General features: G+C 44.8%; 1 protein-coding gene across 2 annotated transcripts in view; it reads left to right on the top strand.

Moving 5' to 3' along the window:
• Nucleotides 1–13,508, top strand: part of LOC311009730 (interleukin-1 receptor accessory protein-like 1) — a 151,401-nt gene that overhangs the window by 6,063 nt on the left and 131,830 nt on the right. For both annotated transcript variants that reach the window (XM_084004077.1, XM_084004076.1), the window contains exon 2: nt 5,163–5,256. In XM_084004077.1, coding sequence (XP_083860203.1) covers nt 5,175–5,256 — 82 coding nt within the window. In that variant the 5' untranslated portion in view covers nt 5,163–5,174. The remainder of the gene's footprint in view (nt 1–5,162; nt 5,257–13,508) is intronic.

Below are 13,508 nucleotides of genomic sequence, written 5' to 3'. Positions count from 1 at the left end.
GTGTTATTTCGCCATAAATCCATACACATCAGAGTTAATTCCACATTTTCCCAGACATTATCGCGGCGTCGGCGTCCATTGCAGTCGTTTTGCGTGCGAAAATCAACATCTATTAACACTGGAAAATGCGCCGCGTCGACGCAACAAATTGGTTTAATCCTTCGAATCACATTTTATTATAGACGGTGAAGTCAAAATGTAGATGTTAATCACCGCCATGTCAAAATTTGGGTAGTTTGCACCAGATGAATCCCCAGTTGTCGCTGTGGTTTTTTTTTATGCTCTGCTGCCTGGCGCCGTCCCATGATAAAGCCTCTCACGGTGGCCTTCTCCTCATCCACTATTCTTCTCCCCGTTCCAGCATTCATTCATCCTCTCGTCCCCTTTCACCTCCTCCTCTCTCGGTGATTGGAGCCGGCTCTCGCTCCGTCGTCTTAGCCCTGGTGTGGAATATCTAAAGAGAGAGCCGCGTTCATTTAATGTCATCCTTATTCCCTGACAGGATAAAGCGGTCTCGTTAGCAGGCAGCTCAGGTAATGGGACTAAGCATTGGGCGTAGACTGCAAAGACAGTTTGTATGAGTGTGTCCTGAAGTTGATTTTTTCATACTGGGGTAACTAACAGCTCCCAAAACCAAAATTAATGAATAGAACTTGTACATCATGTACTGTTTAAATTCCACAATTGCTTCTTGTGTTATTAGGATATGTTTTGGATGAAATTATTAGGTGTGTCTCCACAATAATATGTCTACAGTTGGAGGCTTTGAAGGAGAATTTAACCCATGATGTGTTGCGAAATCTAAAGAAAACATTGTCTTCGAATTCAATCCTGCGTTTGGCCCTTATTAGCAATGATTTCCGTGCCATTGAAATGAAGAGCGCTCTGGCAACACTAAGAACTTGTTGTGTTGAAGTGGTTTCGATATGGCACCAGGCGGCGTCTCAAGTAGTTTAAAACTGCTCCTCAGACAGATTCTGAAAATGCCACGTCTTCTGTTTCATCCTCGCCACAGAGGGAGAGTTTAGCCGCGGACAAAAATACACTATTGTGTGCCGTTGCTACGCACAGTGTGTCTTTCATTGTTCCGCGTTCATCTGTTGATTGCAGTTTCGATGCCTCGCGCTGTTTTTATTCCCACTGTTGTCAGGGAAGAGTGCATATTTTTACAACGCAGAAGAAACATTTATTCCAAGGCGTTAAGCATGTCAAGAGTGCTAATTTGTGTTGGAGAAGCGACGTCTTCCCTCTCCGCCATGCCTGCGTGTCAGGAACATGGAGGCTTGTGGTTGCAGGGTTATTAGATAATCCAAAATGGAATAATTCAGTGAGGAGAGCACAGACTCGTGTGTGTGTGTGTGTGTGTGTGTGTGTGTGTGTGTGTGTGTGTGTGTGTGTGTGTGTGTGTGTGTGTGTGTGTGTGTGTGTGTGTGTGTGTGTGTGTGTGTGTGTGTGTGTGTGTGTGTGTGTGTGTGTGTGTGTGTGTGTGTGTGAGGGTGTAAGGGCTTGAAAAGTGTTCCTCAGAAATAGAAATGTTAATAACTCGCCAAGCAGAGTACATATCAATTTCTCGACTGGAGGTAGGTGGAAAGGGGCAGAGGGGTGACTTGGAGAGAGGCAGTTGATGGTGGGGGTGAGAAGGGGGGATTTCCACTTCCAATATGGATGTGATTCAAGCCACGTGACCCATAATGCGACTTAATTTTAAGAGCTCAGATCAGAATTTGTCTTAAAAAAGAGGCCTTAAAGAACCTGGATTCCTGGTATCTTCTTTTTTTAAAGAAGAATAGTCACTATTGCCAAGAAAATAAGAACTAATTTCATAGCGGGTTCTTGCATGTCCAACACTGGGTTTGAATCCCGGCTCCTCCAGTCCGTATGGCCCCTGATGGGCATGCGGCCCCTCTGCCATCAGTGCATGAATGGATAAACAGACTGAATGTAGAGTGAAGTGCCTTGAGTCGCCCAAAAAGGCAAGAAAAAGCGCAATAGAAATGCAGGTCTATTTACCATTTTACTGGGAAAAGAAGCCCGTCAAAGTTTTACCCTTCAATTCAATCGGACTTTCAGGGTCCGGAACTGAAATGTTTACCAAACAAGCAGGAGAAGTGTCGGCGCAAATACGGATGCCTGTTCTTGCCTCTCGCTGTCAGTTCCTTTTTTTGCCATCCGATGTGGGCAGCATCCCACGGAAGATAAGAACAGCCAGCAACGTCAGATATGAGTCAGAATCGAGCATGAGAGTGAGAAAACGTGCGGCGGCGCACGGGAGACTTGAAATGCGAGGTCCGCGTAAATCATCATCTCAATATCCACTTGCGAAGCGGTAAAGCCTCAGTCGTCGATCGCTGAAATTGTTTGTGTGTGAACGCGCGAGGGGGCGGGCGGAGAGGGGAGATGCATTCCTCCGGGCCGACTCCGGGACCCGAGAGTGTTGAGAGAGTGCCCCATTTCTCTCGCCGAACCCCGGCTCCAAAGTAATTGAATTTTGGATGAATCCGCCGAGGAGACGCCGCTGTCAGGGAGGAGAGAAAGTGGATGCTTGAGGGAGAAAACAATCAGAGAATGAGGGGCAGGTGACAGCACCTTTTGGATGAGCTTTCCTTTAAAGAATGGCACACTTTCAGATGCTTGACAGGATAAGCATTCATTGTGGGATTTTAAAGGGAGGACTATTTTTTTTCGGAGATTTCATGTTTTTTTGGACTATCTAGTATCTGTTCAATTCAAAGGGGGATAACTCTACTTGCTATTTTTCCTGCTCCATTGTGTCGCTGATCATATCTCTGACAGTTTCGACAGCTGCACTGAATCTTTCACTTCTCACTAGCTAATAACCATGTGCCGAGACGTACGACGATAGTGATAATGCGCTGACACCCCTCGCGTGATTATGGGTAACAAATTGCGTGGAGCTAAATCCTTCAAACAGGAGGCCATCTTCTCAAACGCGCCATCAGGGCGAGCAGCGGGGAATCGCGTCAAAGGACCGCGGCGGCCGATCGAGCATTACAAGTACGCCCTCGTCGATATGTGTGGCTGACAGATGAGCTCAACACCTTTTTATGCCGGCTTTGATCAGCCGGCCATTAGCGGCCTTTCCTCAGAGGAGCCGCACGCCGCTTGTGTATACAGATTCAAAGCATCTTCAACCAGAGCGCCATCATTATTGGATCGTTGCCCAACGCTGGCGAGGTGTGTAGAACAGTTCAGCATGGCATCTCGTCCCAGTCACTTCACCCTGTACCTTGTCTGACAGGAGATACAAAGGGAGCAGCTTCTGCCCTCAGGCTCCAAGTCTCACCCCCCCTACCAACACGGCTGAAAACTCAAATGTCACTCCTCTCACCTACCTCTACTTGCTGCACGTCTGGCATTCTGTAATGATTGAACTCGCACCATTTTTTTTGTCAATTTTCAAGATAAAAAATGTAATTAATGATGATTTGTGTAGCTTGCAGAGAGCTGCAGAAACTAAGTAAAGATGAGACAGTGAGTACCTTCTATCCGTTACCTTATGAAGCACCTCCTCTTATCATCAACACTCCCTATATTCCTACATATTAATGGAAAATAGACAGTTGCAGGTATATCAAACCATCTGGATTATTAATTTCAAATCCTAATTAAACCCTGCGCCCTATTTCAACACATTTTAATATATATACTATAATATAGCATAGATAATGTTGCATGAGTCTTTTCCTTTTGTATTATCTCATATGCCGCAATGTACAGTATAGTGATATGACACTCTTCGTAATGAATATATATACTGTATATATATATTCCATTCAAATCTGTACTATATATAGTCCTTGTCCTTTGAAACGGCGTTCCTTCAGGAGCCATTTTCCTCAACGGCTGCACACGAGCTTAAAGCAAAGCACCATGTCATGTTTTCACGTGTGGTTCTTTAATATATCTAATCCCATAATCCACCATTTTTCATCTCTGCACACATGCAGGCGTCGTGTATGATCAGTGTACCCAACGGGGAATGATTTACTATATTTGCTCATCAGTACGGTTATCAACCAAAAAAAAAAAATTACTGTGCATCGCGAGAGCACGTTGTTAACCTTTTCTGGAATAATAAGTGCTTTAATATCCAGCAGTCCAGAATAAACTGTAAACTGGAGGAATACCGAGCAGAAGTGGCGATTCAGTCATTCCCTCTGTGTTGAAACCAAAGAAAGACACCACGGCTTTTGTGCTAATGTTGCAGACTTGCGCCCCAACATGGGAGAATTAATTAAAAAGATAAGATTTTTGTGTGGTGGCAGTTAGCTTTTTTTTTTCCCGAGGTGGCATTTGTTGCAGAAAGCAAGGGGCTGACGACAATGGGCCTTTTTGACGAGGAGAACACTGCAACGTCGCCATATTTGGCCGGCGGCCAGCTTTGCATGCCAAAGTGAGTGTCTCAAGGGTTATTGTGGCATTTCAGGGTTTCCCCTCAAAAGTCTTTTCTGATGCAGCTTTGTGGAAATTATGTGAAGCATCTTTGTCGTCACTGAAATGCCAGTGGAAGTGGCCTTGTAGCCGACATGTCGAGCCATAGCAGGAATGGCAAGTACACGAGTCAGTCGGCAAACAAAAATAGGAATTTTCCAGTTACATGGAGCAGCCTAACAAGCGCCACATGTGAATTCTGCTCAAACTGAATTTGTATATCAGGCCCTACGTCTTCCTTGTCAGAGAAGCTGTTTGTTAGCGGAGATGCTGTGATCTAAGTGGGGACCTGATTATGTCATGTTGGTTAAGGAAGACGTTGGATTAGTGTTGTAGGTAGTCGACAAAGCTGCTAAGCCAGGTCCGCCTTGATCGGGATGCATCTTGACATGTTGTATCATCGACACACTCTGATTTTTTTTGTTTTCCTCAGGAAGTCCCTGACGAACCACTAGTTTAAATGAAGCCGAGGCAGACAAACACTTTGGGGCATGGAATTTGCACATCTGGGTGTTGAAACTTTTCCAGCAGACCTTAGGTCTCATAAACATTCTTTAATTTTTGCTGACAACTTGCAGGTTTTTTTTTTTAACTCCAGCTTTGATTGTGTATCTCCTGCCAACATCATTACGTCTATGTTTTGATGGATTTAATGTATTCACAGCTTGTCTCAGTGCAGCATAATGAATCAAGCTTTTGTTTCCTTGCAGGACTGGTAAAAAATGAAAGCTCCCATTCCTCTGCTGATCCTGCTTCATGCCATTGTGGTCCATTGCCTGAAAGTGGTGTCGAAGAGAGGCTCAGGTAAGTCTCGTCTTGTGTCTTCCTTTTGTTCGAACAATAGACAATCCTGAAAAACCAATGGGGGGGAAAAATGCCAAAGAGTATTTTACTTCTCTATTATTTTAACATTCATTGGAAGAATTCAAGGCTCTCCTTTATGCATGAAAGCACAAATCATGTTTCAGTCAACAGCAGGGGCATCGCAGGCCTAGTGCCGCTGTGCTCGGAGTCCAGTCGAGATGAAAAACAGGGCTGTCCTGTTTTCTTAACAGCTTGATTGAGAGAGATCAGTTGCATGGTATAACCTTGTTCTCCTATTTGTTGTTGAAGATATAAAGAGCGTAGGCTTGTTTATTCTTGAAGGGTTTAACTACACAATCCAACATGGAACATATTTTGCAGTCTATTTTTTGTTTTATTGTCTGTTTGCATCTGGGTTTTTACCCATGCATATTAGGCACAGGTGCAGGAGTGACCCAAGGCTCATCAAAGGGTTTTGGGCTTTTCTAGCGGTAGTCCGGGCTTTCTCATCGGCTGCCTTATGAGCCATGGCCTGGGGCGAGGATTTGAAACGTGTCTACTGATAAATGAACACCCTATTGGAGCCAGACCTCCGTCCTCTGTTCCTTCTCTTTTCGCTTGAATGGCTTTATTAGAGGTTTTGCTGGTTGCGAGTTAGAGGTTTCTTGCGAATTCTGGGCAATGAAAGTTTGAAAATGCATTGCTTTCATTTTAATGGAATGGAAAGAAACAGCAGGGGTTGGATGGTGAATATCCTTTCATGATAGCAGGTATATTTCCATTGTTTAAGTTTCATTTGGTCATATTTCCATTGGAGATTGGATAACATTCGGCCCATAGTCTGATTTAAAACCTCCCTTGCAGTATGGCTGTCTGATCACTCTATAGGCGATATACTCCACTGTGAAGGGCATGTTTATGCAGGGTCGAACAATGTTCACAATTTAAGCCGTCGGATGTTCACGCATCAAAAACCTTAAAAAGCCTCGAGCTTTTTAAATCCGCAATTTTCCTCCGGATGATACGGGGGGATCCATTTGAAATTGATCAAACAAATTACTCGTTCAGTCTCTAATAAGACAAACCAAGTCGCCCCGAACTCTGTAAACATGTAGTTATTTTCAGCCGTACCTTTTGTTAAAAGAAATTCACCGTAGGCAATTAAACCTGTAAGTGTCGGCCCATTAAAGGAAATGAAATGGCTTGATTGACTCCCTCAGGAACAATGCATCCACTATCTCACTTCCTTTCCCTTTTGCTGGGCTCACACACACACACACACACACACACACAACTCCAGAAACCCCAGCACAGTGCTGCATGTGCACTGCTATTATCTGTAGATGATTAAATTCAAAACAGCCGTCTTTGAGGAATGCTTTGTCTGCAGTTGTACTCGGGGTGGAACAGTGCAAAAACATACAATGCATATCTGCCATACTAATCCTCGGCATGCATAAGTAGGAGAACATATCCATTTGTCCTCAGCTGTGGTTCCTCTTTGTTAGAATGCTGATATGGCCTGAATGGTTGGGCGAACAGAATAATTACGTGTATTTTTTTTGCTTCATACAGCACATCCAGTCAGATGCTTTAGTAAATCTGCACTCTTGGATGCCCTTACATCGTTGTGTACACGATGTACGATCCATTCCAAGAGATGCTTTCTATTCCTGACAGGTGTTGCATTGCATTCTGGTTACTGAGGCTATTTTGTGTAGAAATTGGTCAATTTCTGACGATTGAATATAGACACGTAATCTTGCTTTTTGATTTAGATTACACTGACACCCAAATGGATCTGGAGCTGATGTGGCTCGGATGGATTTTCTCCAGGTGTACACTATTACACCGGCACTGTATTTCTTGTGTGTGTGCTGCTAGAATTGCTATATGTGTGCAGAATACATCCCAACATCCATCCATAAATCCAGCCCCAAAGGTTGAATGGTTTGCTATGCGGGGATGCTTGTGAATCATTGTCAATTTTGCTTCCAGCGAGATTCTTAACGGTGATTTGCTTCTTCCCGTAGAGTCCTTTTAGTTGTACATCACGGCTCCCATCTACAGTGTGAATGTGGTATGGACGCACTGGCAAGCGTGGTCAGCGAAGCCTGTGAAAATGAGCGCTTTGGAGGTCTGCTTGGTCAATTCTGGTAAATCAGAAGTGAGTTATACTCTCGTCCCTTTCTGGATTTAAGCGATTCATGGACAAAGTCTGCCTTTGTTGGTCTATTTCTGTTGCACTTGCTATTCCTGGTTGTTTAAAAAAAAAAAGGAGATCTTGTTCTCGGTTGCTGTTACTGTCTTAAACACACAATCGGCTCCCTTGTTGTCCACACTATACATAGAAGAGATGCTCGGAAGAGGGAATGTTAGAAATCCTGGACGTGCCCGTCTGGTTACTTGGCAAACTTGAGGGTTCATGTCAGGTCTCACTTTTAACTCTCTGAATAACTATGCATTTATTCTTTTTCTCACCTCTGATGATCACAGTGAGAAAGAGCTTCAGAGGATGACTTCAGGCCAACCTATCGAAGTGATTAAACAGAGCATTTCTTGAATACTGTAGTTTTCCAATTGGTTTCATGGGCATCCCCATTCATTACGCCTGTTACTGTTGTTTTACTCCATGCAGCTTCCCAACGTACCTACCCGTTATCCTCTGGGATTTACTTGCTTTGGCGCAGTTTAACAGAATATCCGTTGATGTCTTAGGCATTGCAAGGCCAATCATAATATCCAGTGTCCTCGGAGTCCACGCTTCACGCACCGTTCATGCCATTTGTAAGGAAACCGAAAGTATTGCGTCTTGTGTCCCAAGTCAACACAGCAGTTAGCGAGCCACTCTCAAAATGGCCTGTCTAGAGTTTGTATTGTTCATGGTTGATTTCTAATGAGGCAAACCAGGGACGGCGTCACAGTCAGACACCGACCGTTTACCCATGTGGACGCTGCAGGGACAATAGCTCCGTCTATTCTCCACAATCGCTTGTCATTTTTAGGAAAACGAACCACTTTTCAACTTTTCCGTCCAACAAACCAATGTTTTTCTATTCACATAAAGTCACCACTTACCAAAACTGTTAACATATGTACCACCCTCCCCCTGGTGAACACTGATGACAGTTGTAGATCCACAATCATCTTCCTTGACATTGATTGAGACAGATTTAGCCTCTCTCTCCCCCCCCTCCGCGGTGCAGTCATTAGTCCCCATTTCTCCACCAGACATTGATGAGTCCCCAGACAAATGATGCTTACCTTTTCTGCAGTCTCCCAGTAATTCCAGCGATGCATTACCCATAACGCTCTCTCACGGCGAACGCATCGTTCCGTCATTAGCGCACATGTAAAAAAGCTGCTCCCCCGGCTTGTCGGAAATGGAATAGAGAATCCCGCCTCTGCTTCTCGTTTCTATTACGGATGGTCTGCAGGCCCGGCGTGTCACTCTGATGAAGAGTAGCTGTAAATAAAATGCGCCACCGCAACAAGACCTTGGTTCCCATTAGAGAGCAGCCTCTCATCATCCGTCTCTCCCCCTGTATTTATCTACTGCCGCTACAGTGGGTCCACAACATATATTTTTTGCCTCTCTTCCCAGACTTTTTCGCTCTTGCAGGAGGAAGAATCAAGGACGTTCTGACACCGAGTTAAATTTACACTCTTCACCTCCGCCGCAATACACAACTCTGGGAGGGTGTCAGCATTAATATGTCAGTTAAAGAATAGAATCCCCCCCCCCCCCCAACCCACTTTAATGGGGCTACTCACAATTTGGCCAATAATAAAGCTCCTCTTAATTGGACAAGACAGTGAGTCCTAACAGGGGACGTCGGCGCACAGCACAAATTCAATTACGGCACGCCATTTGACTTTGTAATTGATATTAAAGGACGTTAAATATGGCAGGAAGCTATCTGCAAGAATTTTGAGGGAGAAGGAGGCCACGGCAGTACTCACTCTTCCCACCATGTTGGTTTTTTACGAATGAAAACTACCCGTCGTACAATTCTGAAAGCAATAAAAAACGGCGTCAATACTAATAAAAAGTGGCATCAGATGGACTACACACACTTTCAAAAATCCTGGAAACTTCCACTGGGATTGAAAACTGGAACCTCTCTCTCTCTCCATCACACACACATATAGAGGCACACACCCATGCATACCCACGGTTCATCTTCCCCGGGTCAATATCACATTCCTGCCACAAACGGTGAATGATTGCCTCCTCTGCAACGCCCGTTCTCCGCGGGGGAGATTGATCACGCACATGATATTAGAAATGAAATGGCTTGCCACATGGAGCTGTTTTCTCCCCCGCTGCTTGGAGAGAGAGAGGGAGAGGGAGGGAGGCAACCCAACAAGTGTGCCGGATATAGGCCTCCTGACAACCAGGGTTACTATGGATATGTTCTCCGAGTGGAGGACACGTGCCACAGTCCTCTGTGTGAGATGGACGGCAATCAATCACCTGATTTATGAGCTGAGCGGTCTTCCCGTGGCCTGCTTCCTGACCTGTAATAATGTTACAACACCACAGCAATTGAGAAAAATGCCAAGGAAGGATGTCGAGGGCTGTGTAGCTCTTGGTTGAGGTGTCATGTGTGCGGATCAAAGACGTATCCGAACGACAGAAATTGTATTTCTTTGATGCGTTTGTGGGTTTAAGGCAGCAACTGTCGGAGAATGTCACATATAGGCGTGCAAAGCCTACCGGATGATTGGATTTGGCTTTACTGGAATCCCGATTTGGTAAATGGGGTGGAATTGTGGGTTGAGCTAATAGGGTCAGACACATGTCAATCAAGCGGACATTTTTAGTGCAGGTTAGGATGTTTTTGGTAGCGTTTTTATAGATTTTCACCTTAAAATGTGCAGAAATGAGTCGTATCTGATGGAGTTTTGAACAGCACAAGCTTTTTGATGGATTCACTCCCAGAAGTAATTGTTGCTGTAAATACAGGATAACTGTTCTCACCTTATGGCTATTTGTTTTTAAGGCTATAATATATCGTCTTAACCTTTTTGAGCCCAAAACTAAAAAGTTCAAATGTTCTGTGAGTATCCGTCCATTGTCTTGGAACCCCAACTGTCTGCAGGCATTCACCATTAAATACAATATTGCATAATCTAAAGTTTAATATTTCTCTCTAAAAAGATAATGGGTTCATTTCAGGCTCCCTTAGCAAATTATGCAGCCCACTTTAACAGCTGGGGCGTTTTGGTACCAATTTGAGAGATTATGTGTGTGGATGATAATGAGCTTTAGTCCGAAAGAGGATTTAAACATGGAGAAGGCTGGCCACTGCTTAATTTAAGGAAATCTGGCTCTCAGGTTTAAGGAAGTGGACTTTAGGGGAAGTCCTGAAATCCCTCCCTAAAGGAAAAAAGAAAGAAAGGGGGAAAAACAGTGTAAATGATAAATAAATTAGTAATATTTGGAATAAGGTTAGGGCAATTTGGACATGAATAGGAATGGCTCCGGAAATGATTTAAATTCCCCTTGGTCGCTTGCCTCTCACAAAGCTGAGGGACGAGGGGAAATGAAGCTGTACTCTCTCAGCACTATGCAAATTGCCCGGAGGCGGCGCTGGGATTGTACCCAAACATATCACACATTTTAACCCGGGGCTTAACTGCATGATTAATCCATGTGGGTACCCCCCCACTCGCTTATCTTTGCCCGTGTGCATATGTCCGTCTATCCGGCGATCTTAGGTGGCAGCCTGCTCTTTTTAGCCCCCTCTCTCAAACGAAAAAAAGGTCCTTCACTCTAAACGGCGCCGCCGTCCCACCCGATCTCCCCGCCGTATCTCTCTGTAACCTTGCCTGTCGCCGCGTTCCACCAAACGCCGGCCCCTCGACCTCCCGTGCATAGAAAGCGATAGTTATTGCGGCCATTGATTGGCGACTCTCTCCTGGAGGCCAGACAAGATCATCAGGGAGTCGGATAGATGTCTCGGCGAATAATGAAAGCAACACACTAATGCCCGATTCCATTATCATCATCATCACCATTAAACGTTAACTGGCGGAAGTCTGCTTTACCAAAAAACCTGTACAGAACAGCTTCCTGCAGCAGCTGCTTGCAGATCTAATGATAATACTACCTAATATGTATGCAGGAGAGCAAATCCTACACTACGTCTATAAATTACACACCTGCAGTATTTGTTTGAGGGGAGTAAAAACGGGCTAAGTGATAGCTCATATCCCTCCTTGATAGAACTTGAGAATTGATCGCAGCCCCGTCGTCCACACGTATTGAGGGTTTTCTTTTTTTTTTCATTTGTGGAAATCAGACAAATTTTATTTCCACATGTCTCAGCCTTTGCAATCTCCCAGACATTCGATTATTTTTACATCCAGTGTTGCGACTCTGAGAGCACATTCGTTTTCTATTGATTGAAGCGCTGACTTTGTTTTGGACTGATGCAACTCAGTTAAGTTTGATTCCCTGAGGGGAGTTCATTGATTTGCATCTTGTCATTTTTCCAACTTCATCAGCCGCTGTAATTAGCTTCCGACTTCACCTGCTGCTCTTCCAATATACAGGGCAGGTGAACCACTGCTGGGATATAGGGTATACTCCCTTAAGACTATCCTGAACTGCTTTCCTTGACCTGAGGGGTCTGCCTCCCTAATTCCGAGATACAAGGTGTTCATACCAGGTGTATTTGGTGTCTTTGCACCATTACACTGTATGATGGGATGCATCATTTCCCTTTTCCCCACCTGACCTTGTAAACCAATTATTTGCTCGTTTGGACCCGGGTGGACACATTCAGACGGCTGATAATGTCACTGGATGGGAAGTTTGTGGCCTTTTCCTGCCTTCAGCGCGGTGAAAAGAAACGCCGTGAATTGCGGCTTTTTTTTAATTAGCCCACCCTGCACAATGAGGCTGTGGTCGCTCGAGAGGTGAAGTCCTGTGAATGCAGGAAGCCACCCAACAACGTAGCGTTTGATGAGGCTGTCAAGCTCCCTCGCGTCAGCCAGGCACTCAGCGTGTGGCCTTTCTCAATGCCCCTTTATTGGAAAGTTTGAACACATCCTTTCTCGCTGTGTTCGTTCCCTGTTCACAGTCTCCCTGTCGCTCAATGACAGCTCAGAACAAAAAACACTACTCTCTTGTTCCTTTTGTACATTTTCTTTCCCTTTTTTCCTTTTTTCTCGCCCGTTCTTTTTTTAGTCAAACTGGGATTGGTCAAAGCACAATCAACCTATTTCTGCATCAGGCAGAGGCACAGTGAATCCTTACAGGTCTCAAGGGACTTCTGCCAAGTTTGGGTCTTTTCAGTTTCCCCTCCCTTATTTTTGTGCAAGGGGGAAAGGATGTAAGCTTGCTTGCCGAGGAGTACGCCTTTGTTGGTTGCAAGAGACTGACGCACTGCAGGAGTTCTGGAAACAAATCAGGTTGACTCTATTCTCCAGGCCCTGGCTGCTTTTCTCACCACTGTTCAGCAGATACAGGCCGGTCCCATTCAAATCCTGCTGCTTAGCATTTTTATTATAATTAGCCAGGAATCGCCCGGTATTCCCTCCATAGGAAAGCATGCCACTCCATCGGAAAGCCAAAGTGGCTATTGTTTGGGGAGAGAAATGCGACTTTAATTAAGACGCACCAAATTTGCTTTTAAAAACCCCACTCGGCTTCAGCTCAACTATTCCCCCGTAAGCATGCCTTGTAATTTAATTTGGCACGATTTACAGTGAAGTTCCGTGGCATATTTCCCCGTCATGTTTATTGCTCGCGTTTGATGTGAAATATTTAAGACCTCTTATTTACGGTCCTCCAGGGCTCCAAAAATGGGAGAAGGTGGCACTTGATTTCCCTGCAGTGCAATGATCGATAAATTCTACATATTAATTAAGTTCCACTGTCATCCCCAAGGCCTCTCCCAGGGATAAGCCTCTCTCTGGTCTCTTATCAGCCAATCACAGCGCAGCGTGTTGCTGCATGGCGCTGCACAGCCTCCCCCCACTGCTCCTTTGCGTTCATGAAACATATACAGTGGTGCTTTATTAGGAGTGTGTGTCTTATGAGACATAGGGGAAGGAGGGGGTCATCGTTTGTAATTTACAAGTATTTCATGTATTTGTGTTTTTATATGACGTAGAGTGGCAGCTCTGTAAATGTGAGGAGTTTTCACGTGATTTTATGGCCCCGGTGGCCTTCTAAAACAATTAGATCCTATTAAACTATGAATAAGATGGATTGAGAAGATGCCGGATGATGCACGCGC

This window comes from Eutrigla gurnardus, assembly GCF_963514095.1.
Source record: "Eutrigla gurnardus genome assembly, chromosome: 24".
NCBI classification, from domain to species: Eukaryota; Metazoa; Chordata; class Actinopteri; order Perciformes; family Triglidae; genus Eutrigla; species Eutrigla gurnardus.
Note: the sequence above shows the minus strand (reverse complement) of the source record. Positions and strands in the feature narration are given on the sequence as shown.